The sequence below is a fragment of the Ailuropoda melanoleuca genome, chromosome 13 (assembly GCF_002007445.2).
Source record: "Ailuropoda melanoleuca isolate Jingjing chromosome 13, ASM200744v2, whole genome shotgun sequence".
Taxonomy (NCBI): domain Eukaryota; kingdom Metazoa; phylum Chordata; class Mammalia; order Carnivora; family Ursidae; genus Ailuropoda; species Ailuropoda melanoleuca.
The window spans coordinates 26089175-26116652 of NC_048230.1; the positions used below are offsets into that span (position 1 = coordinate 26089175).

At 43.9% G+C, this 27478-nt stretch overlaps 1 protein-coding gene across 5 annotated transcripts in view; it reads right to left on the minus strand.

Moving 5' to 3' along the window:
- The window catches only part of STAT3 (signal transducer and activator of transcription 3), a 66849-nt gene that overhangs the window by 5296 nt on the left and 34075 nt on the right, over positions 1-27478 (minus strand). For 2 of the 5 annotated variants that reach the window (XM_034641687.1, XM_034641685.1), the window contains exons 2-21: positions 22713-22863; positions 21426-21570; positions 20489-20587; positions 14540-14635; positions 14278-14359; positions 13982-14076; positions 13649-13800; positions 11313-11471; positions 11111-11203; positions 10200-10259; positions 6644-6673; positions 6451-6544; positions 6293-6340; positions 4183-4266; positions 3233-3331; positions 2998-3133; positions 2150-2202; positions 1829-1923; positions 1570-1709; positions 866-1075 (exon numbers count right to left, since the gene is read on the minus strand). In XM_034641687.1, the coding sequence (XP_034497578.1) occupies positions 866-1075; positions 1570-1709; positions 1829-1923; positions 2150-2202; positions 2998-3133; positions 3233-3331; positions 4183-4266; positions 6293-6340; positions 6451-6544; positions 6644-6673; positions 10200-10259; positions 11111-11203; positions 11313-11471; positions 13649-13800; positions 13982-14076; positions 14278-14359; positions 14540-14635; positions 20489-20587; positions 21426-21570; positions 22713-22840 (2098 nt within the window). In that variant the 5' untranslated portion in view covers positions 22841-22863. Of the gene's footprint in view, positions 1-862; positions 1076-1569; positions 1710-1828; positions 1924-2149; positions 2203-2997; positions 3134-3232; positions 3332-4182; positions 4267-6292; positions 6341-6450; positions 6545-6643; positions 6674-10199; positions 10260-11110; positions 11204-11312; positions 11472-13648; positions 13801-13981; positions 14077-14277; positions 14360-14539; positions 14636-20488; positions 20588-21425; positions 21571-22712; positions 22864-27478 lie in introns of all 5 variants that reach the window. The other 3 variants (XM_034641686.1, XM_034641683.1, XM_034641688.1) reach the window with 2 other exon arrangements.

Genomic DNA, 27478 nt, shown 5'->3' on the forward strand with positions numbered 1-27478 from the left:
TTTTTTTCCCCAAAAGCAACTGGGGTAGGGAAGCTACCCTCAAAGGATCGCTTTAAAGAGCCCCCTGCTGGCTCTCCAATGAGGGGATGTTAGGTAAAAACAAAGAATGGCAAATCATAGGCTCCCCCTCAGGACTCGGATGGAGAAGAACCCAGAGACCCAAAGCAGCAAATGGGGATGGGACAAACCAGCGGGGCCGCCCATCCACACTGATGACGGCGCTGGTGGTTACAGGCTTACTGTGAAACAATGTCTACAGACTTAGAGAAACACCTGTGCTCTAGCACGTGACACAATCGCTTATTTCAAGGGCTGCGTGCTCTAAATCCCATCCGGAGCCCAAGAGCCCTCCCACAGGTTACAGGTTCCCCCTTGATCACCACTGCTCCCCCCACCTCTGCTCGTAAACCGCCTTCCCGTGCTGCTAACACTCATTTCCTCCAGAAAGCCTTTCTCCATCCCACACGACACTGCTCACATTATTCAGTGACGGGGAAAAGGAAACACACGAGACTCAAGTCGGCATTGCAAACCTCCCGGCAGCTCCCGTGTAAGAAGCGCTGTGCTGGCTGGACATCCCGTCCTTGCTCTCTCGGCAGCATTCTAGATGTGGGGTGAGTGTGTGTGTGCTATTTCTCCCTTTAGCCTGGCAGGTTTCCTGTGGGGCAGGGACAAGTGACTCCGACTCCTCTCCTCTCTCCAACCCCATTAGTCATCCCCAAAAGCACTCACTACAAAGTTCTTTTCCATAAAGAGGAATAAAAGATCACCAGGCCCTTGGGGCATGTACCTGTCCCCCAGGGATCCTGCAATTGCCCCGTTTTTCCCCAGAATTAAACGCCCGACACGGAAAATCAACAACTACCTGGGTCAGCTTCAGGATGCTCCTGGCTCTCTGGGCGACAGTACTTTCCAAACGCCTCCTCCTTAGGAATGTCGGGGTAGAGATACACCAGCGGGGACACCAGGATGTTGGTGGCATCCATGATCTTATAGCCCATGATGATTTCAGCAAACGACATGTTGTTCAGCTGCTGCTTGGTATATGGTTCCACCGACTGGATCTGGGTCTTACCTGTCATGGGATATTGTAAGGGAAGATAAGGGAACCCGTGGCCAGGTAATCTCAGAGAAAACGACCTGATTTATCTTTCCTTGAAAGTTTCGGAAAGACTTATGCCAACCCAGCTCCTGAGCCATGAATATCCTGTCCAGTCTAGTGGCACTGTGGAAATGTTCAGCTGGCTTCTGGACAGACTACCCAGTTGGGTCATGGGCAATATACCTGAATAACAACTTGCGTAAGATATATTAACAGGGTAGGTAAGAAAGGAGATGAAGAATGAGATTTAAATTGCAAATTCCTAGGCAAATATTAGCCCCCGAAGCAAGCAAAACAAAACTGGCAAACAATCCTCCAGCTGAAAGAATTTGGAGACAAGAAGTCACTGAAAAGTGTTATTATAGGAGGCAGGGGTGTGCGAAGCCATCTTTGCCCACTAGGGGGCACTGGGTGCTTGAAACTAGTAACAGCTGTGGCCAGGTGGGGTGGCCAAGAATTCAACTTACCACTGATGTCCTTCTCCACCCAAGTGAAGGTGACACCTCCTTCTTTGCTGCTTTCACTGAACCGTAGCAGGAAGGTGCCTGGGGGCTTGGTACTCAAGATGGCCCGCTCTCGCTCCTTACTGATAAAACCCATTATGTACCTGGAGCCAAAGAAGAGCGACAAGATCTGGGCTGACAGGGTCCCCACCACTGGCGTGCTGAGAGAGCAGGCGACTTGTTCCACACGTGCACTCCGCCAGACACAAGAGCTTCAACCTACCCTTCATTCCAAAGAGCCAGGATGTACTTTTTCACAAGGTCAATGATATTGTCTAGCCAAACCCAGAAGGAGAAGCCTTTGCCAGCCATGTTTTCCTAAAGAAAAGAATAATGCGAAAGCCAAGTCTACCCTCCCAGACTTTTCCTTTCTCTGGGCACGAAGCCACCAAAATCCCCAAGCCCATCTACTCTCAGATAGGTCCTACTGGCCGTGAGACCATAAGTCTTCAGCCTTCAAGCCCAGTACCATCCACGACAACCCCACAGGTGAGCATTCCCTCCCACACTCCCACTCCCATGAGGATTTAACAAGATGGCTTACTTTGCAAAATTTAGCCCACGTAATCTGACACCCTGAATAGTTCACACCAGGTCCTAAAGGAAAAAAAAAACAGTGTAATTTTCAGCTTTGAATCAAGGCCTTATTTCTTAGAACACACATTCATACACATCTGTCCCACAATGGGCCGAGAAACCATTGGCCTTCAAGTGTTTGAAGGTTCCCACCGTTGCGTGCGTCCACGTGCGCGCACACACACATCCACACATCCACCCTTACGAAACCCCATCATCTGATCACCCGGGGTGTTGTTTAGCCTAGAGGACGTGGTGGATGACATATCAAGTCTCTACCCCTCCCCCCACCACCTCCGCCTCGTCTTGCGTGGTGGCCTGGGGACCAGCAGCACACACGACCAAGCTGAAAGTGTTAGTGTCCCCACGTTTGGGGACAGCACAGGACAAAGCTACTTACAGTCTAGGTAGCAGGTAACCTAGTGCACTAAAAATTTTTTTTTCAGGATAAAAAAATAAAAATAAGCCTCCAATTTATTGAAGAAACGGACAGGATGTCAAGCTTTTTACCTCTGCCTTTGAACACGCACTTCAACAAATCTCTTCCTAAGGTTAGACAAAGTCGTGCTCTGGAAGGGTGAGGGGTGCAGCCACCACGAGAAAAGACACCTGCCCCCTACCTCAGACATGATCAGCAGGAGGCAAGCTTCCTCTGCCTCCCGACCCCACTGGCACCCCCAGTCCTCCCACTGCAGGAGCGCGTGCCTTCGGGCCCCAGTATGGAGCCTTGCTCAGCAAATTCTCCTGAATGAACAGCCCCACAGGCCAGATTCCTTTTCTGAGGAGGGCAGCAGGGAAAAGAGGGAAAATGCTGACCTAGGAGTTTCTCTGCCAGCGTAGTCAATTGCTCGATGCTCAGCCCTCGCTTCGTGGTGGAGGAGAACTGCCAGCTAAGCACCTCGGCCACTTGATCCCAGGTGCCAATCGGGGGCTTGGTGAAGAAGTTCACGTTCTATTGAAAATGACACAGTTGCTCATTGAGATGAGACAGTGGTGCCTGATGACCCACACGAGGGACCACAACAACAGCTTCCAGAGGATGGGCACCTACCTTGGGGTTGTTGGTCAGCATGTTATACCACAGGATCGATGCCCAGGCATTTGGCATCTGACAGATGTTGGAGATCACCACAACTGGTAAGGAGTGGGTCTGTGGAGAAAAGTGGGGAATGAGCTGGGGGGGCAGAGGGCCCTCACAGCATCGAACATCTCTTCAGCCATACCTGCAGGTTTTGGAATAAAAGGACGTGCCGCGAACCACACCTACTGCCAACTTTTGGGGAAAAACATGGCTGAGTCAGCTCAACACCCAGAGTGGAGAGAATGCCAAACATGGGCCACAGGGCACAACCAGGAACTTAAACACTAGCTGTCTAAAGACTATTTTGCCCCAACTTTATAAAGTCAACTAGTTGACTAATTTCTAAATACAGATTTTCACATCGAGTTTGCTGAAAGCTGACTTTATAGTTGACCCTTGACCAACATGGGTTTGAACTACATGGGTCCATTTATACGTGGATGATTTTTTTTGATAAACAGGCTACAGTACTGTAAACATATCTTCTCTCATGATTTTCTTAGCAACATCATCTTTTCTCTAGCTTTACTGTAAGAATATGATATATAAAACATATAACATACAAAATATGTGTTAACAGGCTATGTTATCAGGAAGGCTTCCAGTCAACGACAGGCTCTAAGTTGTTAAATTTGGGGGGAGTCCAAAGTTACACACAGATTTTCAACTGGGCAGGGGGTTGGCGCCCCTAACCCCTGTGTGGTTCAATGGTCAACTGTACGTGCGTCTTCCAAGCACTCAAGCAAGACTCTACTCTCAGCTGGGATACTCTGGAGTTTTCGGAGAAAAACAAGCAAATTATCAACACCGTCCTGAGCAGAGTCATCACTCTACCTTCTGTAGAAAAAATCCCAACTAGATGTTCTTGTCCCGAATCACCCCTCCATGCAGCCCTGTCCCGACTCTGTGACAGAACTCACCTCAAGGTCGATCTTGAGGCCTTGGTGATACACCTCAGTCTCAAAAGTGATCAAGTGCAGCTCCTCGGTGACAATCAGGGAGGCCTACAATAACAAGAAGGACACTCTCTTCCTCAGAGAGAACGGCCCCGGACACTAAAAGCCACAGCTGAAGAGAGTGACAAGCCACAGCCACGCTGCACCAAGAAGGGTAGTCCCCCAGGAGGCCACGGACACGCTGCCAGGGACACAACCCTGAGCACCTGCTCTCTTCAACTCCAAGTGCTACGATCTTCAACCTTATCTTTTACTGGTTTTATTGTAATATTACAGACCCAAGGGGTTATTTATAAAATGGGTAAGGCACAAAGAACAACAAAACAATGAACACCTGTACCTATTACCCAGCTTAAGGAAAAGCCCGTTACCACTGAGATTCCCAGGGTGCCCTTCCCCACTCCCATCCCTGTCCCTGCTCCCTCGGATCTAACTGCTAGTTTGTCTTTTGGGTTTATCATTTCCTAGCTTTTCTTTATGGCTTTACCATACTTACATCTTTAAACAACGGAGGCACTGTATAGTTCTGGATGTTTGTGAACCTTATACGTATGGAACCATACCCTACGTATTGGGGTGACTCAGTTTTGCGCGCCTCGCTTTTTGCGCCCATGGTTGTGTGAATCTGCTGGTTATTCACTTTCACAGCTGTATAGGATTCCATCATAGGACTCTACCGCAAATCTCTTACCTACTCTAGTGGTGATGGTGGGTTATATTCAGGACTTGCCATCAGGCTGCTGTGACATTTTGTACCTGTCTCCTGGTACGTATGTACAAAGATTTCTCTATTGTTAAATCCTGGGATGGCACTGCTGGTTTAGAGGGTACGTTCATTTTTTATAATGCCAAATTGTTTTCTGAAGCAACAATTTATACTCCCACCAGCAATCAGCAACCTTATTTTCAGTAAGACTTCCCAATGAATTCTCAGAAACACAATTCCAATTCATTTTTAAAACACTTCTTTTTCTAACTATAAAAATAATAAATGTTCTGTTTAAATTGCAGATATTACAGAGATAGTATAGAGTAGTCTTGGGTACCAACAGCAGCATAAATACATAAATACTGGCATATATTCCTTGAGAACTTTGGAATTCATACATGAAGAGACAAAAAACAGTGTAGTACATATACTTTTTAAACAAATATAATAATATACTACTCAAATTATTTTTCATCTTCCTTTTTTTCTTTTTTTTTAAAGTAAGTTCCACACGCAATGTGGGGCTTGAATTCACAATCCTGAGATCAAGAGTCACAACGCTCTACCCACTGAGTCAGCCAGGCGCCCCGCCATCTTGCTTTTTCTAAACGAATATACCGCACACATTTTTCTATGTTGTACTTCACGCTTTATAGTCAAGTACTATAAATTCAGGGTTTTTTTGTTTGTTTGTTTGTTTTTTAAGGTCTGCTACATTTTAGAGAAGAGGGAAGACTGCTTCAGGGCATAAACACCAGAACAAGAACAGGGTGTCACAATCTTTTCCAAAGATGGAAACCTAGTTTCTGGTCACCTTTACCCTTTTTTTTTTTTTTTTTTTTTTAAAGTTTATTCTTGACACTAAGCATTCAGTAATCTGAATCAGAGGAAGGGAGACAATAAGGGCAACAGGGGGACAGGTTTTATTCTTTTTCTTCTTAGATGTTTAACTCCGACTTATTACAATCTTCGATGCCACCACAGTGAGAAAAACAGGTCACCAAAAATGAAGCCAAGCGGTCTCAGCTGGCAGAAGCTGGAAGGGGAATCTGGAAAGCCCCAGGCCAAGGTGGAAAGCTTTTCTACTAAATGGGTGTGGGTAAGTCAGCCAGGGGCTTTCCACTCCTCCTTAAAGACAGCCAACTCCCGCCAACTCCCGGGACAATCAGGGAAATGCTCCAAGCCGGAGAACTCCAGAGCAGATGTGACTTCTGACCGTGTCATTCTGACCTGTGATGATTTTTCTGTATAACTACAGCTTAACCACAGGTTGGTGTCTCTAATTCTGGGCAATAAGAAGGCTCTTGCTCTCTCCCCATCAAAGAAAACCCTCCCAAGTTGGCTTTCATCCCCAATAAAACTTACGTCACAATTGGCTCGGCCCCCGTTACCACATCTTTGCTCTCTCAGGGTCTGTAAGAAAAGCAGGGGGCACCCATGTCACGTGAGGCTCCCCACCACCAACCTCCTTCTCCCTCTACCAGACGCCCCTGGAGATGGGGACTCAGGCTCCCCCCTCATACCAGGTGTTTGAATTCTGCAGACAGGCTGCCGTTGTTGGACTCTTCCATGTTCATCACTTTTGTGTTTGTGCCCAGAATGTTAAATTTCCGGGATCTGAATCACAGCAGAAAAACCGACCACACAGGTGACTGGGTAGCCAGAGGACAAAGTCAGATTAAACAGATCAAAAGGAAGCCTCTAGGCTGAACTTACCCTCTGAGGGCTGCAACATCCCCGGAGTCTCTGTTAAGAATATAAACTGGTGTTAATAAAACTGGCCCCGTGTTTCTTCAAAAAATACCTGTAATTTACTCTGCTGGAAAAACCACTGTTCTCCTGGGAATTTCTGTAAACAATGCAATTACATTTTATATGTGACATATGCCAACCGTCCACATACCTACTCCTTCCCAACAGACCCTTGGTTCTGCTCAAGTATCCTTCCCATCCCCACCTCCAGGGGATCCTGATAGTTAAGTACATCAGAGCACAGCGTGCCCACAGCGCAGTGGTCCTGGGGGTGAGGACATGACCTACACTGTCTCACTCAGACTGGGAAGGAACTACAACCCAGGCTGGATTTATTTTCCACAGCTTCAACTCAATACGAGCAAAGAAGCATGGGGCCTTAACTACCACAAGCAACCATACTGGAACTCAGAAGGGAATCTCACAAAGCCGGTGATACTTAGGATGGCCGAGAAGGCAGAGAGAAGATTCTGGGTCCTGGGTGACATAAGTGAGTCACTAATCTCACTGTCAGGAACTTGTCCTAATTCTGCATTTCCAGTTATACTAGGATGCAAATTTCCTTATTATTTAAGGCACAGTGGGTTCTCTGTAAAGGTTTATTATTACCTGCAACTCAGATCATCCCATTTGATATTAGCCGGAAACAGTCCTCCCAGTGTGCGCACTTTCAGCTCTACGTGTTTGAATATATAGTTTTTTATACAGTCAAATTTCTCAGTCTTTTATTTTTTTATTATTTTAAGTACTGTTTTAAAAGTGCTTCTCCATGGCTATGTATGTACTAACAACAGCTACTACTTATTAAATCGAACATTTTGTGTGGGTTTACAGATTAAAACTGATCAAATTTTAAACCATTCAGAAGGTATCTTTCTATATATCACATTTTAAAACTTAAGAGTCCTTGTTACCAGGAAATTCTCCCTCACATTTAATCTAGATTTCCTTTTTATTTTTTTTAAGATTTTTATTTGAGAGAGAGAGAGAAGGAGAATGAGCAGGAAGGAGGGGCAGAGGGAGAGGGAGAGAGAAGCAGACTCCCTGCTGAGCAGGGAGCCTGACACGGGGCTTGATCCCAGGACCCTGGGATCATGACCTGAGCCAGAGGCAGATGCTTAACTGACTGAGCCACCCAGGCACCCCTCTAGATTTCCTTTTTAGAAAAAAAAATTTTTTTTTTGTATTACAGCTTTGATATATAATTGATGAACAATAAAGTGCACTGTTGAAAATGTCTGTGGATAAGGTCTGACATAGGTATATAGGCTACACATACTTGTGAAATCATCAGCACAAACCAGATAATGAACATACCCATCATCCCCATTGTTTCCCCAGGCCCCTTTGTAATCCATTCCCGAATCCCACACTCCACCCCACCTCTGTCCCCAGGCAACCACTGATCTGGTTTCCGTCACCATAGATTCATTTTCATTTCTAGAACTCTACATAAATGGAAACTAAAGTACAACTCTTTCTTGGTTTGGCTTCTTTCACTAAGTGTAATTATTTTGAGATTTCTTATGTGTTGCAAGTACCAGTAGCTCATTCCTCTTTATTGGTAAGTGATATTCCATTTATAGATATACCACCAATTAGTAAGTGCCATCGGCGCATAGCGTACACTTATAGATATGCCACAAATTGTTTATTCATTCACCTATTTATGGGCATTTGTGTACAGCCCTCTGTGTGGATATATACTTTCATTTCTCTTGGGTTAATCCTCGGAGTGGAATGGTAGGCTCCTAGGGTAGGTGCATGTTATATGAACTTCGTAAGAAACTACCCAATTCTCTTCCAAAGTATTTTTACCATTTTGTGATTTTACCATCATTATATTATATACACATTCACCTATGTTTTTAAGATACATGAGTTTAAACATATAGATACATCTGATGGTTAGCAAAGAGTAAAACTCGAGTTTCTCATTCAAATCCTCCCCAATAGCAGGTTTTCCCAAAACTACTTCCTGAAAAAGCCATCCTTTACTCACTGATTTGAGATATCATTTTAAACATATATTAATTCTTTATATAAACTTGAAGTCTATTTCTGGACTCGAGATTTTGTTTCAATGATCAATCAGTTTATTCCTGCCCTAGTAACACACTCATTTAGGAACTGAAACTTTACATTCTAGTACCTGGCAGGGCATCTTCCCACACCGCTCCCATTTATTTTTATTCATTAAAAATTTTTTTTTCGAAAGTGGAATGGTGGTTGCCAGGGGCTGGGAGGATAGGGAAACGGGGACTTGTTGTTCAATGGATGTAAAGTTTCCATGTTGCAAGATGAAGAAGTTCTAGAGATCTGTTGCCAACAATGTGAATATATGTAACACCATACACTTAAAAATGATTAAGATGATAAATTTTATGTTAAAATTTTTTTAACATGAAGTTAAATACATACTTTTTTTTTTTTAACTATCTTTGTGGGGCGCCTGGGTGGCTAGTCAGTTAAGCATTTGCCTTCAGCCCGGGTCATGATCCTGGGGTCCTGGGATCGAGCCCCCCATTATGCTCCCAGCTCAGCAGGGAGTCTGCTTCTCCCTCTTCCTCTGCCTCTCTCCCTGCTCGTGCTCTCTCTCTCTCAAATAAATAAATAAAATCTGAAAACAAAAAACAAACAAAAAAACTATCCTTGCTTATTTTTCTCATCTAAGCTACAACTTGAAGAGCAAGTCAAGAGTTCAAGAAATTCTATTTGCATTTTGCTTGGTGCCACATTAACTGAGAAGAATCAACATTTTTATAATAAAAGTCTGCAATCCAGGAATATGATTCATTTCATCACTTTTTACAATATCCCTTCCTCATAAGATTTCATCATTTTCTTCAAATAGATCTTAAACATTTCTGTTAAGTTTATCACAATATATATATTTTTAATTTTGTTGCTTATTGTGAAATCATTTTTTCTATTATAATTTCTGACTGGTTAATGTTATTATATGGTTGAAGTTATTAATTTTTGTTTTATTTATTTATTAAACCTACCACCTTCCTTAAGTCCCTTATTTCATTAGTAATTATTTTCCAGTTCATTCTCATAATTTCCAGATACTTATGTCACCCCCAAATTAAGGATAATATTCTTTTTTCAAATCTCTTCAAAGGGTACGTGCATTTAATTTTTGAAAAGTACAGTCAAATTTTGAAAATTGTGTATTCCATTATGTGGTGAAGTGTGGAACAATACAAAGCATCAATTTTTCCCATAGAGTCAGGGTTTTATATGATATGCATAAATGACATCTATAGGTAAAAAATTGAAGAAAAAGGGGGACACAACAGCAATCACAACTCATATCTGTACCACCAGCTTTGTGGTTTAGTTCAGGCATGTAAATGACAATGCACTGCAAGACTTCTGAAAACTTCTGTTCAAAAAATGAAGATCCCTAAATGGAGATAAAGTCTCTGTGTTCACTTGATATCTGTCCAAGTTCTCATTTCTGTCTCTCATTTGAAAAAAAGAAAAAAAAAGGGCTAAGATACATAGTACTTACTTGTCAATGCACACTTTAATTTTAAGCTGATAATTTAACTCAGGGAATTTGACCAGCAATCTATTTCAAAAAAAGGGGGGGAAAAAGTCTTTGAGTAAAGAAAATAATATCAGTTAAAAAGAAAAAAAGTCAGTAGGCTCCCTCCCCCAAGCAACTCCTACTTGAAGGAATATAAAATTTACAACCCTTCATTTCTAAAAGGTGAAAGAAGCACAATCCCAAACTCCTCTTCCTGCTAGTGTGGCATTGACCTTATGCTAAGTATCACCCCTTCGGGGCAAGAGGTACTGAAAGAAAGCCTAAGAACCCTGAACTTGGACAAAGTTGTGAGAGATTCACAAAAGGATAATAAAAGTCGTTTCATGAGAAATATTACGGGAATACGAGCTCTGCAGCTGGTATTCTTTCTGTTAAACCTGAAACCTAACACCAACTTTCTGAAGAAGGAAATTTCACTGCAGAAGGGCAAACCTCAACATACCTGCTCTGACTTGGGTGTGAAAGTCATACCCCACCTTGCAAGGCCCACCACCCACCCGCTCCACGGCCTTTTAGCTTCTATATCTCGAAGCCTTACTCTTTCCCTTAAAATCCTTAGGGAAAAGTAGGCTCAAAGAACAGAAAATATCCAGCACTATTTTGCCTCTGTTGTAGGGCAGGAGGAGACACAACGGCCTAAGACTATAGGCCTGAAATTACAGGCACAGGCCCAGGTAACCTCAAAAAGAGGTAACAATTCCTTAGCTTTTGACAGGAGAATCAAGTAGCAAGTTGACACGATGCCAACAAATTCCATACCCACCTACTGCCTGTGATGCCTGGAAACAACAACCCTGTGGCCACCAACTCTGCTCTCGTCCTAAGAGCGTCTCTCATAAAATATCTACCAAATGAGGAAGTGCGGGGCCCACCTGACTTTGGTAGTGAACTGGACGCCAGTCTTGATGACCAAGGGCCGGTCAGGATGCATAGGCATGCAGGGCTGCCGCTCAACCACGAAGGCACTGAAAGCAAAGAAAGGGACAGCAGTCCACATACTTCGTGGTGAACCGGTCTTGGTCCTGTGCCTCCGAAGCGAGGGGATGAGGGAAAGGAACCAGAATTGTATGTTACCTTTTCATTAAGTTTCTAAACAGCTCTACAATCCTCTCCTCCAGCATTGGCCGGTGCTGTACGATGGGATCCCCTTTGTAGGACACTTTTTGCTGCAACTCCTCCAGTTTCTTAATTTGTTGGCGGGTCTGAAGTTGAGATTCTGCTAATGAGGTTATCCTGTCAATAAAATATGATAGCTACCAGTTACCTAAGTGAGTGCACACCAGTGAACTGAAGAAGGGGCAGGGAATCCCACCGATATAAACACCACCATGCAGTCCCCTAAAATAAGAAAAGGAAATTTTTTTTTTATTGTGGTAAAATACACATAACAAAAAATCAATCATTTCTAAGTGTATAATTCAGTGGTACTAAATAAGAAAAGGTGTGTGGGGGGCGGGGCGCCTGACTGGCTCTGTTGGTAGAGCACATGACTCCTGATCTCGGGGTCATGAGGTCAAACCCCACATTGGGCGTAGAGCTTACAAAAAAAAAAATAAGAAAAAGGGTATCTATTTTGTTTTCTAAAAATAGTCCCTTCCTAAAATGTAACATTTCAAAGAGAGAGCTAGGCATAGAGGAAGAAGTGTGAAAACTTATACCCCCAAGGAAGGGGTGCCTGGGTGGCTCAGTCAGTTAAGCGTCTGCTTTGGCTCAGGTTATGATCCCAGGGTCCTGGGATCAAGTCCTGCATCTGGCTCCTTGCTCAGCAGGGAGTCTGCCTCTCCCCTTCCTCTGCCCCTCCCCCTCTGTCTCCCTCTTTCTCTCTCTCAAATAAATAAAATCTTAAAAAAAAAAAAAAGAATGTATTTTTAAAAAAGCACTTAGGGGCGCCTGGGTGGCACAGCGGTTAAGTGTCTGCCTTCGGCTCAGGGCGTGATCCTGGCGATCTGGGATCGAGCCCCACATCAGGCTCCTCCACTATGGGCCTGCTTCTTTCTCTCCCACTCCCCCTGCTTGTGCTCCCTCTCTCTCTCGCTGGCTGTCTCTCTTTCGAATAAATAAATAAAATCTTTAAAAAAAAAAAAAGCACTTAAAACCGCTTTCAGTGAATTAACAAAATTCCGGGTTAGTGAGATATGAACAGACAGGCTTTCTCACGTAGGGCTGCCCTAAATTCCCAACGTCAGGCTCTACGTGCTGCGCACCCTTCATGTCAAGCTTCTCATAGTGTAAGCCGGTGCATCAGGCGCACTGTTGGGCCTCGCACACGAAGGTGCTCACAAAGGACCTGCTGCGTGAATGAAAGCAAAAGAGCAGATACAGAATGATCCCACTGATGTGAAAACGTAGAGATGACGATCTCTTTTTCTTTTAAAGATTTAATCAATGTATTTATTTGAGAGAGAGAGAGTGAGCATGTACGTGCTGGGGGTGAGCGGGGCAGAGGGAGAGGGACAAGCAGACTCAGCACTGAGGACACAGCCCAACATGGGGCTTGATCTCATGACCCTCAGATCAGGACCTGAAGCGAAATCAAGAGTCAGATGCGTGACTGACTGAGCCACCCAGGCGCCCCTAGAGATGACTATCTTTATGTACATGTATACAGTGACAGATGGCTAGAGGTATGGCCATCAAAATTCTAGCTATAGGGACATCTGAACGACTGGTTTTTAAAAGACCTTTCTTCTCTTTATTCATTTTCTGTGTATGAACTTTTTTCCCTTATAAAAAGCATGTATCACTTTAGATTATTAGAATAACTAAAATTCAAACTTTGGACTGTGCTATGTAGTTAAACCAAAAGCTTTACTTAAATTATTAAATAAAACAGGAGCGCCTGGGTGGCTCAGTCGGTTGGGTGTCCGACTCTTGGTTTCGGCTCAGGTTGTCATCTTTCAGGCATGGGGCTCTGCACTCAGCAGTGGAGTTGGCTTCGGATTCTCTCTCCCCCTCTCCCTCCTCCTCTGTCCTTCCCACCACATGCTCTCTCTCTCAAATAAATAAAACATATTTAAAATATAGCGATATAAACTTATTTTTATTAGAAAATTGTCCAAATAAAGTAAAACTCTTTAGACTTTAACTCTTAGACTTGTTGTTTTCTTAAAACTTTGAGAGAGAGAGAGAGAGAGACTGTACACAAGGAGGGGGGAGGGGGAAAAGGAGAAGCAGACTCCCCATCGAAGAGGGAGCCCAACTTGGGGCTCGATCCCAGGACCCTGAGATCACGAACTGGGCGGAAGGCAGATGCTTAGCTGACTGAGCCCCCCAGGCGCCCCTAGGCTTAATCTGAGTACATCAAAATCTGCACCTGTGAGATGGAGCCCAATTCCTGAGCCTGCAGTTATGACCATAATTTTAGCACAGCATTCTGGAAAGAAAGGCAACACTCCTCTGTCATCTTTTACCAATTTTCTAGGCGATCTAGGCAGATGTTGGGAGGGCCCCCGATGCACGCAATCTGCTGCCGCCTCTTCCAGTCAGCCAGCTCTTCGTCCGTGAGAGTTTTCTGCACATACTCCATCGCGGACAACAGCCCCGCCAACTCACTCACGATGCTCTGGTTGGAAACCCAAACAAAGTCAGAACACATTCCCTCAGGCCGTCGCTAACCACACTCTTTAGTCAATTCCAGAGAAGGAACTTATTCGAAACCAGGCAAGCTCTGCCACGAGACGCAGCGAGCACGCAGGTGGNGGGGGGGGGGGGGGGGGGCAGGGGAGGGGGACCGATGCTCTTACGCGCCGCATCTGGTCCAGCGCGGTGAGCATCTGCTCCAGCTGCTGCATCTTCTGCCGGGTCACCGACTGGTTGTTTCCATTCAGATCCTGCATGTCTGTGAACGAAGGAAAACCCCCTTGACCCGAGGGGATACTCGTATCCCAAACGACCGCGCTCCCGTAAGCGCCAGCGGCCCCTGCGCGCCACATCCGCCCCCAGCCCAAAGCCGGAGCAGACGCCACACACACAAGTCCGGACACTCAGGTAACAAACTCACTTTCTACACTCAAGTTTAATGTCTCTAATAGTCACTTGCCTCCTTGACTCTTGAGGGTTTTGTAGTTGAAATCAAAGTCATCCTGGAGATTCTCCACCACTTTCATTTTCTGTTCTAGATCCTGTTTTAAAACCAACACACACACCAAAACAAGAGAGACAGAAGTGAACCATATGTTCCTGGGAAGAGGGAAAAGAAAGTTTCTGAGAATTAAAATGAAGCCAAAACCTCAAAAAAGACACACGCAGGACCCACAGGCCATGTCCCCAAGGAAAGGCTTCCTGCCCACGACTTGCTTCACCTGTACTCGCTTCCGAACATCCTGGAGGTGCTGCTCCAGCATCTGCTGCTTCTCCGTCACCACGGCGGCTGTGGGGTGGTTGGCCTGGCCCCCTTGCTGCCACAAGAGAGAATCAACAGACACGTGAACACAGGATACATGGGGAGATGTCCAGTCGCCATCCCACCCACCGCCCTTCCTGTTCAGCTGAGGTGCTGCCACCACTGGGAGGGGAAGGGAAACAGAGGCAGCGGGCCGGGCATCGTCAGTGTGGTGCACCCTGGGATCGTGACCTGAGCCAAAAGCAACACCTAACCGAATGAGCCACTCAGGTGCCCCTAAATAACCCTTAAAAAAAAAAAAAAAAAAGCCGCAGTGATCAAGACAGTGTATATTGACAGAGGACTGAAGTATCAACCAATGGAACAGAACTGAGAGTCCAGGAGGGACATCACAGACCCAGTTTTCCAAACTAGAAATTCTCAGTCTCAAAGACAGACTTCACACTGAGTCACCAAATCCTCCTGGCTCTGTGCTCTGTAATCTCGCAAACAGATCTCCGGTTCTCCTGGCTCAGCTCAAGCCCCAACTATGGATCTCTTTGCCTCTCATCTCCCTCATTTCCAATCTGTTGCCTACGCTGCTAGCAGGGGTCTCAGATATAGACCCAAACATGCCAGTTCCACAGGGACCATCTCTCCCTTTCCGACGGTCCCCAGCCAAGCCCACAGAACACAAACTTCCCCGAGAAGTTTAGGGAACGCAACCTCCTCCCCCGATTTATTCTCTTCATCGGGGGACTGACTCATCTGATCGGTGAGATTAGGAGAAAGATTCTGCGCACAGATCTTCGAAGAACCCAGTACTTTAGCTGGTGCCTCTCTCCTCCACCTCTGCCTTCCAGGGGCACACCCAGGGCAGGAGCCAGGGCCTGGTTTCTAGCAGCAGTTCTGAAGGCCTCTCACTCTGTGTTCAGCGGGTATTCGTCTCTGGTCTCCGAAGCTCCGTATGGTGGCTGGGGATGTGCCGTTCTGCAAACCCAACCCCTGCACCCCCAGATGGAACACGGGGTGGGCATCAGAAATCCCCAATGGTTACCTGCCCAAACTGTGTTTTCCAGTCTTGTTTCACCAACAATACAGCTGACGGTTTACTGTTTTCGACTGCCACATCTACTTCTAAATTGGTACTGCACTTAAAGGGGAACAGTGGGGTGCATTAGCACCCACAGAAGCCCGCCTCTAGCACCCTTGTAAAAACCTCCTGGCTCCTGCTGCTTCCAGGTGTACACACCTCAACCCAGCACAGACCCATGCTTCACGCAATCCCATGACAAGTGAAGTGTCCCCTCCCTGTGTTTCAGTCACCCCAAACTACCCACCCTTCCCCACATACAGCACGCTCCCCACACGCCGTCCGCTCAGCCTGGTGTGCGCTCCCGCCCAAGCACACCTGAACTCCTTCACCTCCAGACTTAGTGCACCCGTTGGCTCTCCCGTAAAACCGTATTCAACTTCTGTAGGCAAAATTACTCACAACTTCCTCTATGTTTCTCTCACTCTGAGTGTTTGTACACCTATCATCCCAACTAGACTGAGAGCCCTGCTTGGCACGGCTCACATCTCCTTGTCTTCCTACCTCCTGGTGCTCGACCCATAAAAGACACTTAGGAATATGCCAGATGATGTAAACAGAGAAAATAACAGGAAGGCCTGGGTTGAGGCTTCAAGTATGCCATTTGTAGTTCTAGATCAAGGGTTGCAAGCTTTTCCTATACAGGCTGGTGGTAACTATTGTTGGCTTTGTGGGTCAGCTAGTGTCTGCTGGAAACACTCAGCCCTGTCACTACAGCATGAAAGCAACCAGAGACAACGCCGACATAAAAGGGTGTGGCTGTGTTCCCCAAAATTTCATTTACCAAAACAGGCAGAGCAGGCTGGGCTGGGGCCACGGGCACTGTTTGCCAACCCTGGATCTACAAAACTGGGAACATCCATAGGGCACCTACTACTCCCCCTGCCTCTTGTGATAAATTTGGGAACCTCGACCCAAATGGGCTTATATCAAGTATTTTTATCCTATGGGACAGGAAGAACAGATACATAAAGGTTCTCCAGAACAGAAAACTCCAGGGAGGCAGGGGCGCGTGCTCATTGCTAACCTCCCCGTCGCCAGTGTCTCAAACAGTGAGTGTTATTACTTCCCCCTTGTCCATATCTGAGCACCTCAGTGCTCCGCTGAAGGTCTTCAGTAGGTTCTCATTTCTTACAGTCGTCGTGACGTATGATGTTGGTGACAGTGCTCATGACAGTGATCGTGACAGCAGCAGCAGAGAGCAGTTCGTATTTACTTCGCATGTATGTGTCAGGCACTGTTCTAAGCATTTTGCAGGCACGAATTAATGAAGTTCTGTGAAGTAGGTAGTATAATCACTCCCATGGGAGGCACATTCCCACTGCCTGAGGTTACACGGCAAGGGGCAAAGCTATGAAGCTCAAACCCAGACAGTCTGGCCCCAGGACCCTTGTGGTAAACTGCTCTTCCAAAGCCCAGCTGCTGGGCATGACTAACTAAAGAGGTGTTCACAATATGGCCCTTGGCCTTTCCTTATCCAACCAGATGCTGAATTTTCCACAACTCCTCCCAAAAATACATGTGTTCATGTTTTCCTGTCTGAACACGGTCTTCTCTCTGCCTAGAGCGCTCTCTCATCAGGCTGGTGTATCGGTCATCAGCCTTAAGTCTTGGCTCAAACACAAGCTCTCTCTCTCTCTCTGAGATACCCTCCTCGACTTCCTCAGTTAGACTTAGATGTCCTTTCTTCTGTGTTCCTGCTACATCTTTGTCTTGTACGAGAAAAAAACTGTACACTTATGTTCATGGCAGCGTTATTCACAATAACCAAAAGGCGGACGCCGCCCAAGTGTCCCTCAACAGATGAATGCATCAGCAAAATGTGGTCCAAATACAGTGGAACGTTATTCAGCTTTTGAAAGGCAGGAAATTCTGACACGTGTTACAACAAGGACGAACTGAAAGGAATTATGGTAAGTGAAGTGAGCCAGGCACAGAAACACAAACAGTGTATGAGTCCACTTTGATGAGGTCCCAAATTCACAGAGACAGAAAGGAGAGTGTGGTTGCCGGGGGCTGCAGTGAGACGGGAACGAAGAACTGTTGTTTAATGGGTATAGATTTTAGTTTTGTAAGGTGAAAAGAGTTCTGGAGATGGTTATACAACAATGTAACTGAAGTCAACACGACTGAACTGTACACTTAAAGATGGGTCAGATGGGGGGGTCTGGGTGGCTCAGGTCATGATCTCACGGTCCTGGGATTGAGCCCCACATTGGACTCCCTGCTCAGCGGGGAGCCTGCTTCTCCCTCTGCCTGCCACTCCCCCTGCTTGTGCTCTCTCTCTCTCACCCTCTCTCATATAAATAAATAAAATCTTTAAAAAAAAGAAAAAGGTTCAGATGGTAAATTTTATGTTGCGTGTATTTTACCACAATTTTTTTAAAGTGGGGAGGGATAAGAAAAAGTCTCTGATTATAGTAAAGAAAATAAAACCCCCTCAGAGAAAGAAAAAAAAAGTCTCCTCTAACCAACCACTACGATGAGTCGGTATATAACCTTCCAGACATTTTATCATGCATACCAATAATATATGCATATTGTATACCAGTGTTTTTACTATTATGAATCAGATCTTTTCTTCTCTGACATTTTCTAACAGGTTATTCTTGCTATATATAAGAGAATTATATAAGAGTCTTAAAGTATTTACCTTGAATGCAGTCATCTTTCTGAACTCTTGCTGGTGCCAATAGTTTTTTTTTTTATTATTATTTCTCTTGGATCTTATAGGAAGACCTATCTATCTATAAATAATGACAATTTTGTCTCCAGCTTTCCAACATTTATAACCCCATTCCTTTTTCTGTCTTATTGTATTGGCTGGATCCTTCACAAAAATATCAATGGAAGGATGCATCCTCAATCTTGTAACCTTTTTTTTTTTAAAGCTGTGTTTACTTTAGAGAGAGAGACAGAGACACAGACGGGGGGGGGGGGGGGCAGACAGAGAGAATCTTCAAGCAGACTCCTTGTGGAGCAGGGAGCCCAACACTGGGCTCCATCTCTCAACTCATAAGTCATGACAGAGCAGGAACCAACAGTCCGACACTTAGATGACTGAGCCACCCACGTGCCTCTTGTAACAGTTTTTAATGCGAATAGTTTGGTATTTAGTGTTTTACCATTGTGCATACTGTTCCATTTGGTTTCTAGCAAATACTCCTTATTGTATTAAGAAGGCTCTGACAAATATTCTTTACTGTGTTGGGAAATTATTTTTATCTAGAAGGGACACTAAATTTTGGTGTCTAACAAAAATATGGCTTTTCTTATTTAACTTACTAATTTAATGAATTACATTAACAGAATTCCTAATGCTGAGCCATCCTTGCATTCTGAGAATCTAAGCCATGCTTAGTACACTGAGCAGGATACCAAAATCCTAACCATTTCCTTCACTTTCACTGTCTTTTTAAGGTTTTGATATTAGGATTATTTCAGCAATAAGCTGGAAACATCTCCTTTATTTCTATACTTTGGAAGAGTTTAAATAGTAAGAGAACAATCTATTCCACGGAAGTTTGTTAAAACATTTAAACCATCAGGTCTATTGGCTTTTTTGGTGGGTGGGGGGCATATACTCTTTTGAAGTCTTTTTCAATATATTTTTATGGTCATTGATCTATTTAAGTTTTCTTCTTCTTATTTTTTTAATATATTTTAAATTTGTACTTTATTGCATTATGAACCTGTTTGATTTTTCCATTTCTCCCAGACCACAACCTCCTCTAAAGCAGAGGGTTGTAACTAGCATAACACAGCAGGATATGTACACACATACACACATAATAGATCAGATGCTATAGACAGAGTAGATATCCTAGATGTTCTAGATAGATAATATATTAGATGTTCTAGGTATATATATATATATTACATGTTCTAGATAGATACGTTTATTATGTATCAGTGTAAGTGATATGTCTTTCATATATCAATCTAAGTGATGAGACCAGCAGCATGGAACTGTTCCTCAGTGGGCCAATTAGTGTCATGTTATCTCCATTCCCTAAGCTAACTTATCTCTAGCTCTAGTGAGTGTATTCTCAAACTTAACCACAAAAGAGAAATGCATATGAACCTGAATGATTCAATCCCAAAGCATCTCCAAGGTTGCACCCAAGAAGAGTACATTATCATTTCCTGCTGGTGCAAATGTGAACTGTTACAGCCTTTGGGGAAAGGAATCTAGATCTATAAAAGTAAAATATATATAGGGTTTCCATGCCTGGAAATCTATCATAGAGAAATCAAAGCACAAATATATAAAATTGTAAAGGGAGACACTGCAGGAGTGTTTATAAGGGGGGAAAAAACAACCCAGAATGAAGCAAATGTCTATCAAAGAGAGAATAACTGAATAAAGTACAGCAAATCTACACTACGGAGTATGATGCAGCAAATAAAATGAGTTAGCTCTACTCTACTTGACTTAGAACGATTTAGATGATATAATATTAAATGAAAAAAGAAAGATTCAGAGAAGTAAACCCATTCAAATATGGTGTGTGTGTGTGTGTGTGTGTGTGTATTTTCTGTAGTTTATGAGTCTGGAGAAAGATATGGAAGGATATACACCAGACTATTAATGTTGGTAAACTTTCTTCCTTATACTATTGTGTCAAATTTTAATTTTTTTTTTAAAGGAGAGTGCATTATGTACTCAAGGGGAAAAAAACAATCATTTGCATTGTTTAAAAGAAAAAAAACAAAAACATCCACTTCTACCATGGACGTTGGTGCACGCCCTAGACTGTGTAAGAGCAAGCACATCTCTGGACACAAGAAGGAAAGTGTGTCTTCAATCGTGCTTTGTTTCTTCCCACGTCTCACCTGGGCTGCAGTGGCTGCAGTCTGGAGCAGGCGGGACTCTTCCCACAGGCACCGGGCCACGATTCGGGCAATCTCCATTGGCTTCTCCAGATATCTGCTCTGTAAGTAGGAGAGAGAGAATGAAAAGTAGCAGGAGACTAAGGAGATGTGGACCTAGAGTATGACATCTACTACATGCAACAATAAAACGAGGGCCTCAGAGCCTGGCTGCCACCAGCGGGAGATGAGGGGGAGAACAGAAAAAAGGCGGTCACAATGGGCTGCACTTCTGTGACAGAAGACACGTCAGTTTGCGTCTTTGGACAGTATGTTATCCTGGTCTTTAGTGGAGGTGAGTATCCAATTACCGTCAAACATTTAACATTTAAAAATAAGTCCTCTGGGGGGTCTGGGTGGCTCAGTCGGTTGGGCGTCTGACTCTTGATTTCGGCTCAGGTCATGATCTCAGGGTCCTGAGATCAAGTCCCAAGTCAGGCTCTGTGCTGGGGGTGGAACCTGCTTAATATTCTCTCTCTCTCCCTCTGTCCCTTCCACTCCCCTTTCTCAAGGAAAGGAAGGAAGGAAGGAAGGAAGGAAAGAAAGAAAGAAAGAAAAGAAAGAAAGAAAGAAAGAAAGAAAGAAAGAAAGAAAGAAAGAAAGAAAGAAAAAGAAAGAAAGAGTCATCTTCTTATGAAACCACTAGTTTTGATCATGTTATTAACATGTTACTGTAATATGATTAATGTAACAATTAGGTGATTACTCCAACGGACAAAAGAAGTGGATTTCAGATAATGACGCTCAAGGGTGGGTATACAGAGGTTTGAGGAAGAGCTAATAATCTCTCCTTTGACTTAAACTCCAAGATAAGATCGTATTACCTAGACAAATGAGAAAAGAAATACTTCCTGGATAGAAAGCTAACGCCCTACTCTGCGGGGTCAGTTTCTCATCACACCTGAAGGAACTGCTTGATCCTTCGCAGATTGTGCTGATAGAGAACATTTGACTCCTGTAGGAAGCGGCTGTACTGCTGGTCAATCTCACCCAAGAGATTATGAAACACCAAAGTCGCATGTGATTCTTTGCTGGCCGCATATGCCCTAGGAAAAGGAAGAAGGATACAGAACGATTCTGAAACCTACACACAGCCGAACACGTGCACAAGCGTGCACACACACACGCACAGAAATCACCGTCAAGGAGGGAAGAAAGCAAGACAAACCCGATGCTTTAAGCTACCCATCACTTTAGATTCACCTTGCTCAGCAACAAGAAATATCATGGATTCAATGATTATTAACAATTATTCCGGATACTATTAGTCACTGCCATAGTCTATACTTACAAAATATTCAAGTGATGCAGACAGATATGCTGTTTTGGTTTTAAATTCTCAGTCAGTTCTGCAGTCAGATTGTTAGTAGCAAATAAGCAAACCCAGGCTGGGATGGCCCATCTCCATCATCTCTGACTCGCCTCCCTGGCCCCTCACCAAATTCTAGAAAAACTAGGTCATAGGCCCGAATTAAATGAAAATTAATAGGTGAATCTGAACACATTAAAATAAAGGGAAAAAAGGGGAGTCTGGGTGGCTCAGTCAGTTAAGTGTCCGGCTCTTGGTTTCGGCTCAGGTCATGATCCCAGGGTTTTGAGATCGAGCCCCATGTCAGTTCCACACTGGGCGTGGAGCCTGCTTCTGATTCTTTCTCTCCCTCTCCCTCTGCCCCATCGCTGCTCTCTCTCTAAAAAAGGGGAAAAAACAAAGGAAATAGTCCTTGGAATTCTGGGCCATTATCTCCTCTATGAACGAGTCCATTTCTCTTACAGTGTGTCTCCTTCCTTTAATTAAAGGGGAATCAGAATTACTGTCCCAAATCTTTACCCATGAAAGAACTCTCACTGAGATAAAAAAATATATATATATTTGTAGTACATCCCTGGAGTGTCAGAACCCACAGAGGATCTCGCCGAGGAAATGAGATCCAAATCAGCCTTCTACCACCAAGCAGGATGCTTCGAGGCGCCAAAAGACAGCTGCCCGCACATGCGTCTAACGCAGAAAATAAAGTTTAAAATACTTTTTACGAGACTGAGAGTACCTCTTTATCTCCTGATCTCTTTCACCCCATCACCTATACCCGTAAGCTTTTTGATGAAATAGCACAGTGTTAAGCTAGAACAGGTTATATCTTGACTCAAACCCAAACCTGACACTTCGGGGAGTTTCTCAGAAAGGACTTACCAATCTTGACTCTCAATCCAAGGGGCCAGAAACTGCCGCAGCTCCATCGGGAAGCTGTCACTGTACAGCTGATGAAGCTGCTCCAGGTACCGTGTGTCGAGCTGCTGGAGCTGATTCCATTGGGCCATCCTGTAGCAATCAGGGGTCCCAACTGTAAACCAAAGCGTCCAAGCCTCAGTAGGAGCAAACAACCTAGAAACACCCCATCGACCCAACACAGGCTCATCAGGTCTGTGATTAGGGATAAAAGATGCTTTGGACAGGAACCTGCCTGTTTCTCCCAGCTGACAACAATACAGACACATCCACAGTCTCTACGTCTACAAGCACATTCAAGCTTCTCCTACACCGGGATGCCAATGCGGGCATAGCATCTGCCAAGTTCCAGAATCCATTATCTACCACACGTATGTGAAGTCGAAAAATAACTTCCAGATTCCCACTTCCTCATCTATAAAACAGAGATCATCATTCCCACCTCTCATGGCTGCTGAGAAATTTCTAAAGAATGCAGCATGGTACGTGGCATACAACAGATGCTCCTTTTTTTCCACCCTACCCCCTTTTTCAGAGGGTGAACTGGAAGGTGTAGACAACAAACCTAAAGTAAGACCAAAATGTGGGATGTGGCTGTTAAGGGAAGACAGAGCTAATTCTAAGAATATAGGTTTAAAATATAAGCAAGGACCTGCCTGGGCTTCTCCCACTCAATAAAAAGCAATTTTGCTTTTAAAAGTTCTCAGTTGGGGATGAGAAAGAAGAGAAGCTAAATACAGTCATACGAGTTGTCCCCAAGCTCACCAATACCCCCAGAGAAACGCTCAGGTATGAGAAACCAGCCCGGTTTCTCTGATCACCTTTCCTCCTCTTTCTAAATAGCTTGGGTCACAGAAATATCAATACAGACCAAGCAGTCTTAAGAAGTTGTCAAAATAACTAAGAGTAATAGCCAAGAGTAACAGAGTAATAGTAATAACTAATATATGTACCGATCAAAGTATCCAGAGATGATTCTCTTGGATTGTGAGAACACTGAATGGAAGACTGAATGCACACATTATCCAGAGTTCTTGATTTATTTCTCAGAGAAGGTGCGAGGAAGCACCCTCATAACTGCTCCTTTCATAAAAATTATGGAGCAAACTGGTGACAAAACCAGCAGGTCTTCTGTTCTCAAAGTGGCATGTGTAATGGCGGCCTAGTGGCTCGGGATCAGGTTTTCGTACAGAACCCCGTGCTGCACTTCTTCCTCGTCCTCTGCGGGGACACACACAGAATACCCTGCCTGCCATTGTGAAGGTGCCATCACACGTCCAAGAGAGCACAGGTCGTCTCTTCCCACCGTCTTTTACACCAAACCATGAACAATCAAAGGCAGCACTATCCAACAGAGATATAATGCAAGCCACATATGGAATCTTAAATTTTCAAGCAGCCATATTAAAAAAAAAAACTAAAAAGAAACAAGTAAATTAATTTTAATGATATATTTTATCTCACTCAATGTATCTAAAAATGGGGCACCTGGCTGGCTCTGTCAGTAAAGCATGCAAATTCTTGATCTCGGGTTCATGAGTTCAAGCCCCACGGTGGGCATAGAGCTTAATTTAAAAGATAATAATGAAATAAAGTTTAAAATACTTTAAAATATATATATATACATATATGTGTGTATGTGTATATATATATATATATATATATATATATATATATATATATANTATATATATATATATATATATATATATATAAATAAATAAAATGTTATCACCTCAACATGTAATTGCACAAAAATTAGTGAGATATTTTACATTCTTCTTTTGGTCCTAAATTCTCCAAATCCAATGTGCACTTTTACAGCACAGAGCTGAGGTATTTCCCTCCTTGTGGGCTTAAATTGCACTAGTGAAAAAGTTCAATAAAGTTGGGCGCCTAGTTGGCTCAGTCGTTTAAGCGTCTGCCTTCGGCTCAGGTCATATCTCGGGGTCCTGGGACAGAGTCCCACATGGGGCTCCCTGCTCAGCAGGGAGTCTACTTCTCCCTCTGCCCGCCCCCCGGCTCATGTACACCCTCTCTCTCTCTCTCAAATAAATAAAATCTTTTTTTAAAAAAGAAAAAGTTTAATAAAGCAAAGAAATGAGAATGTCAGAATGAGGTATTTGGCCCCATCAGACCAATGTTTCCATAAATAAACTAAACCTTCCAACAACATTAGAGGTGGTGTTTGGGATTTTTTTTAAACAGTGCCTTCCTTCCTCTTAGGCACCTCCCAAACAATTTCAGCTACCACACCTTTGCTGTTGCCCCTGTCCTCACTACCCCCAAGGCCAGCCTGTCCCAGGACAGATGCTGCTTGGGCAGTGGTGCGTGTATACTAAACACTGGCCGGAATGAAAGCCGTAGCCGAGGCATTATAATCATGGTGTGGATTACCCTCAAGAAGAAACCAAAGGCTGAGACGCCTGGGTGGCTCAGCTGGTTGGGCGTCTGCCTTCAGCTTGGGTCATGATCCCAGGCTCCTGGGATCGAGTCCTGCATCAGGCTCCTTGCTCAGTGGGGAGCCTGCTTCTTCCTCTCCCTCTGCCTGCTGCTCCCTCTGCTTGTGCTCTCTCTCTCTCTCTCTCTGACATATAAATAAAATCTTTTAAAAAATCAAAGGCCACTAGAACTCTCTTACAATATGCACATTAGGGCCAAGTTAAAATCTGCCTCAAGGCTGGAAGTATGAAGATCCCCCTTACGTTTCTTAGGATGTGATTTGCATAGAAATCTATATAACATGTCAATATATATAGATGCTACTGTGTACAAATGTGCCCAAACTCTAGACCTACATAATTCAACATGGTAGTCACTAGCCACATGTGACTACTGAGCGCTTGAAATATGGCTGGTTCAAACTGAGACATGCTGGAAGTGTGAAGTATACACTGGATTTTGAAGACTTAGCGCACACGCGCGCACACACACACGCACACACACAAAAAGAATGTAAAATATCTCATTAACATTGAGATGATGATATCTTAGACATATTGAGTTTCAATTCTTTTTTTTTTTTAAGATTTATTTATTTATTTATTTGACAGAGAGAGACAGCCAGCGAGAGAGGGAACACAAGCAGGGGGAGTGGGAGAGGAAGAAGCAGGTTCCTAGTGGAGGAGCCTGATGTGGGGCTCGATCCCAGAACGCCAGAATCATGCCCTGAGCCGAAGGCAGACGCTTAAGGACTGCGCCACCCAGGCGCCCCTGAGTTTCAATTCTTTTTACTTCTTCTAATGTGGCTACTAGAAAATTTAATATTATGTGTGTAACTTGTTTTCTGTTTTTTTTTCAGACACTGCCTCTCTTATGTAACCAAAAAGCTATGGTTCTCCTAATAAAGGAATTAAAGAAATAGATACCCACTTTTTTTTTTTTTTTAAGTACACTCTCTACCCGCAACGTGGGGCTCAAACTCACAACTCCAAGATCAAGAGTCACGTGCTCCACCAACTGAGCCGGCCAGGCGCCCCTAGACACCTACTTTTCATAGTAAGTCCAGTGTTATAAATTAATTTAAAAAATAGACTAATTATTTAATTGCTTATCTTGGATACAAATGTAGAGCCATTACAATCTACTCCCTGAAGTTCCATGCCAGAACCATAAAATAGGGGCGCCTGGGTGGCTCAGTCGGTTAAGGTCTGCCTTTGGCTCAGTGCGTGATCCCGGCGTTCTGGGATGGAGCCCCACATTATGCTCCTCGGCTGGGAGCCTGCTTCTTCCTCTCCCACTCCCCCTGCTTGTGTTCCCTCTCTCGCTGGCTGTCTCTCTCTCTGTCAAATAAATAAATAAAATCTTAAAAAAAAAAAAAGAACCATAAAATAACATCCCACTACACCTGCTCACCTAGAGATGAACATTGGGGTCAAACACGAATATATGCATTTTCAAACCATTAAAAAAATTACATGTTGTTGAAAACTGTCAAATTCATTTCTAGTCCATAACTCAGAGGGGTTTTTCACTGTTGTAGTTTAGGTTTTAGCAGGGGGGACAACACAAAGGGGATAGTACGTAGTCCAATAATTTTGTCATTTCTTAAACCAGAAACCAGTTACTAGTTTTTTTCCGTAAAATTAAAGAACCAAAAATGACTGGCATTATGCTCTACTTCTTAGTCTAATCATTGTAGGTAACATTGTAATAGCTATCCTGTATTTTAAAGAAATCACTGCAAATTAAACCCAAAAAGCAGACAGCATTTTCAAGGAGAACATGAGCAGCGTCAAAAGTGACGATTTCCTTACAGGCTGCTTAGCTACAAACCATATTTAACTAACAGCAGTCAAAGGGCAATCAGCCCAAATGCTCCTCATAAAGACTGCATATCCTTAGGAGATCACTAGCCAAATTGTCTAGGAAAACCTTTGCCAACTAGCTTGTGGCCACTGTTTTACCGGAAAAAAGTTTTACAAGAGCCTCCTTTATTTCACAATCTCAATTCTGTTTTTTCCAATTACAAGTTAATCTAAAGAACTTCACTTAAGTTCTAACTAAAGCATTTCTTATCTACAGAATAATGCTAAGCCTGTGATTTAATAACCACTTTCACTGAACCGCAGGACACAGAAAATGATTTGCACAATTTGAATGCCAAGTACCATTCTGGGTGCACAGGACAGAAATGAATGCATTCCACAGAGGGGCTGGCTTTAAGGCATGACGTCGAGCTTAATTCTCTCCAGAGGTGAGTGCTAAGTTTAGGTTAGCGAACAGCAGAT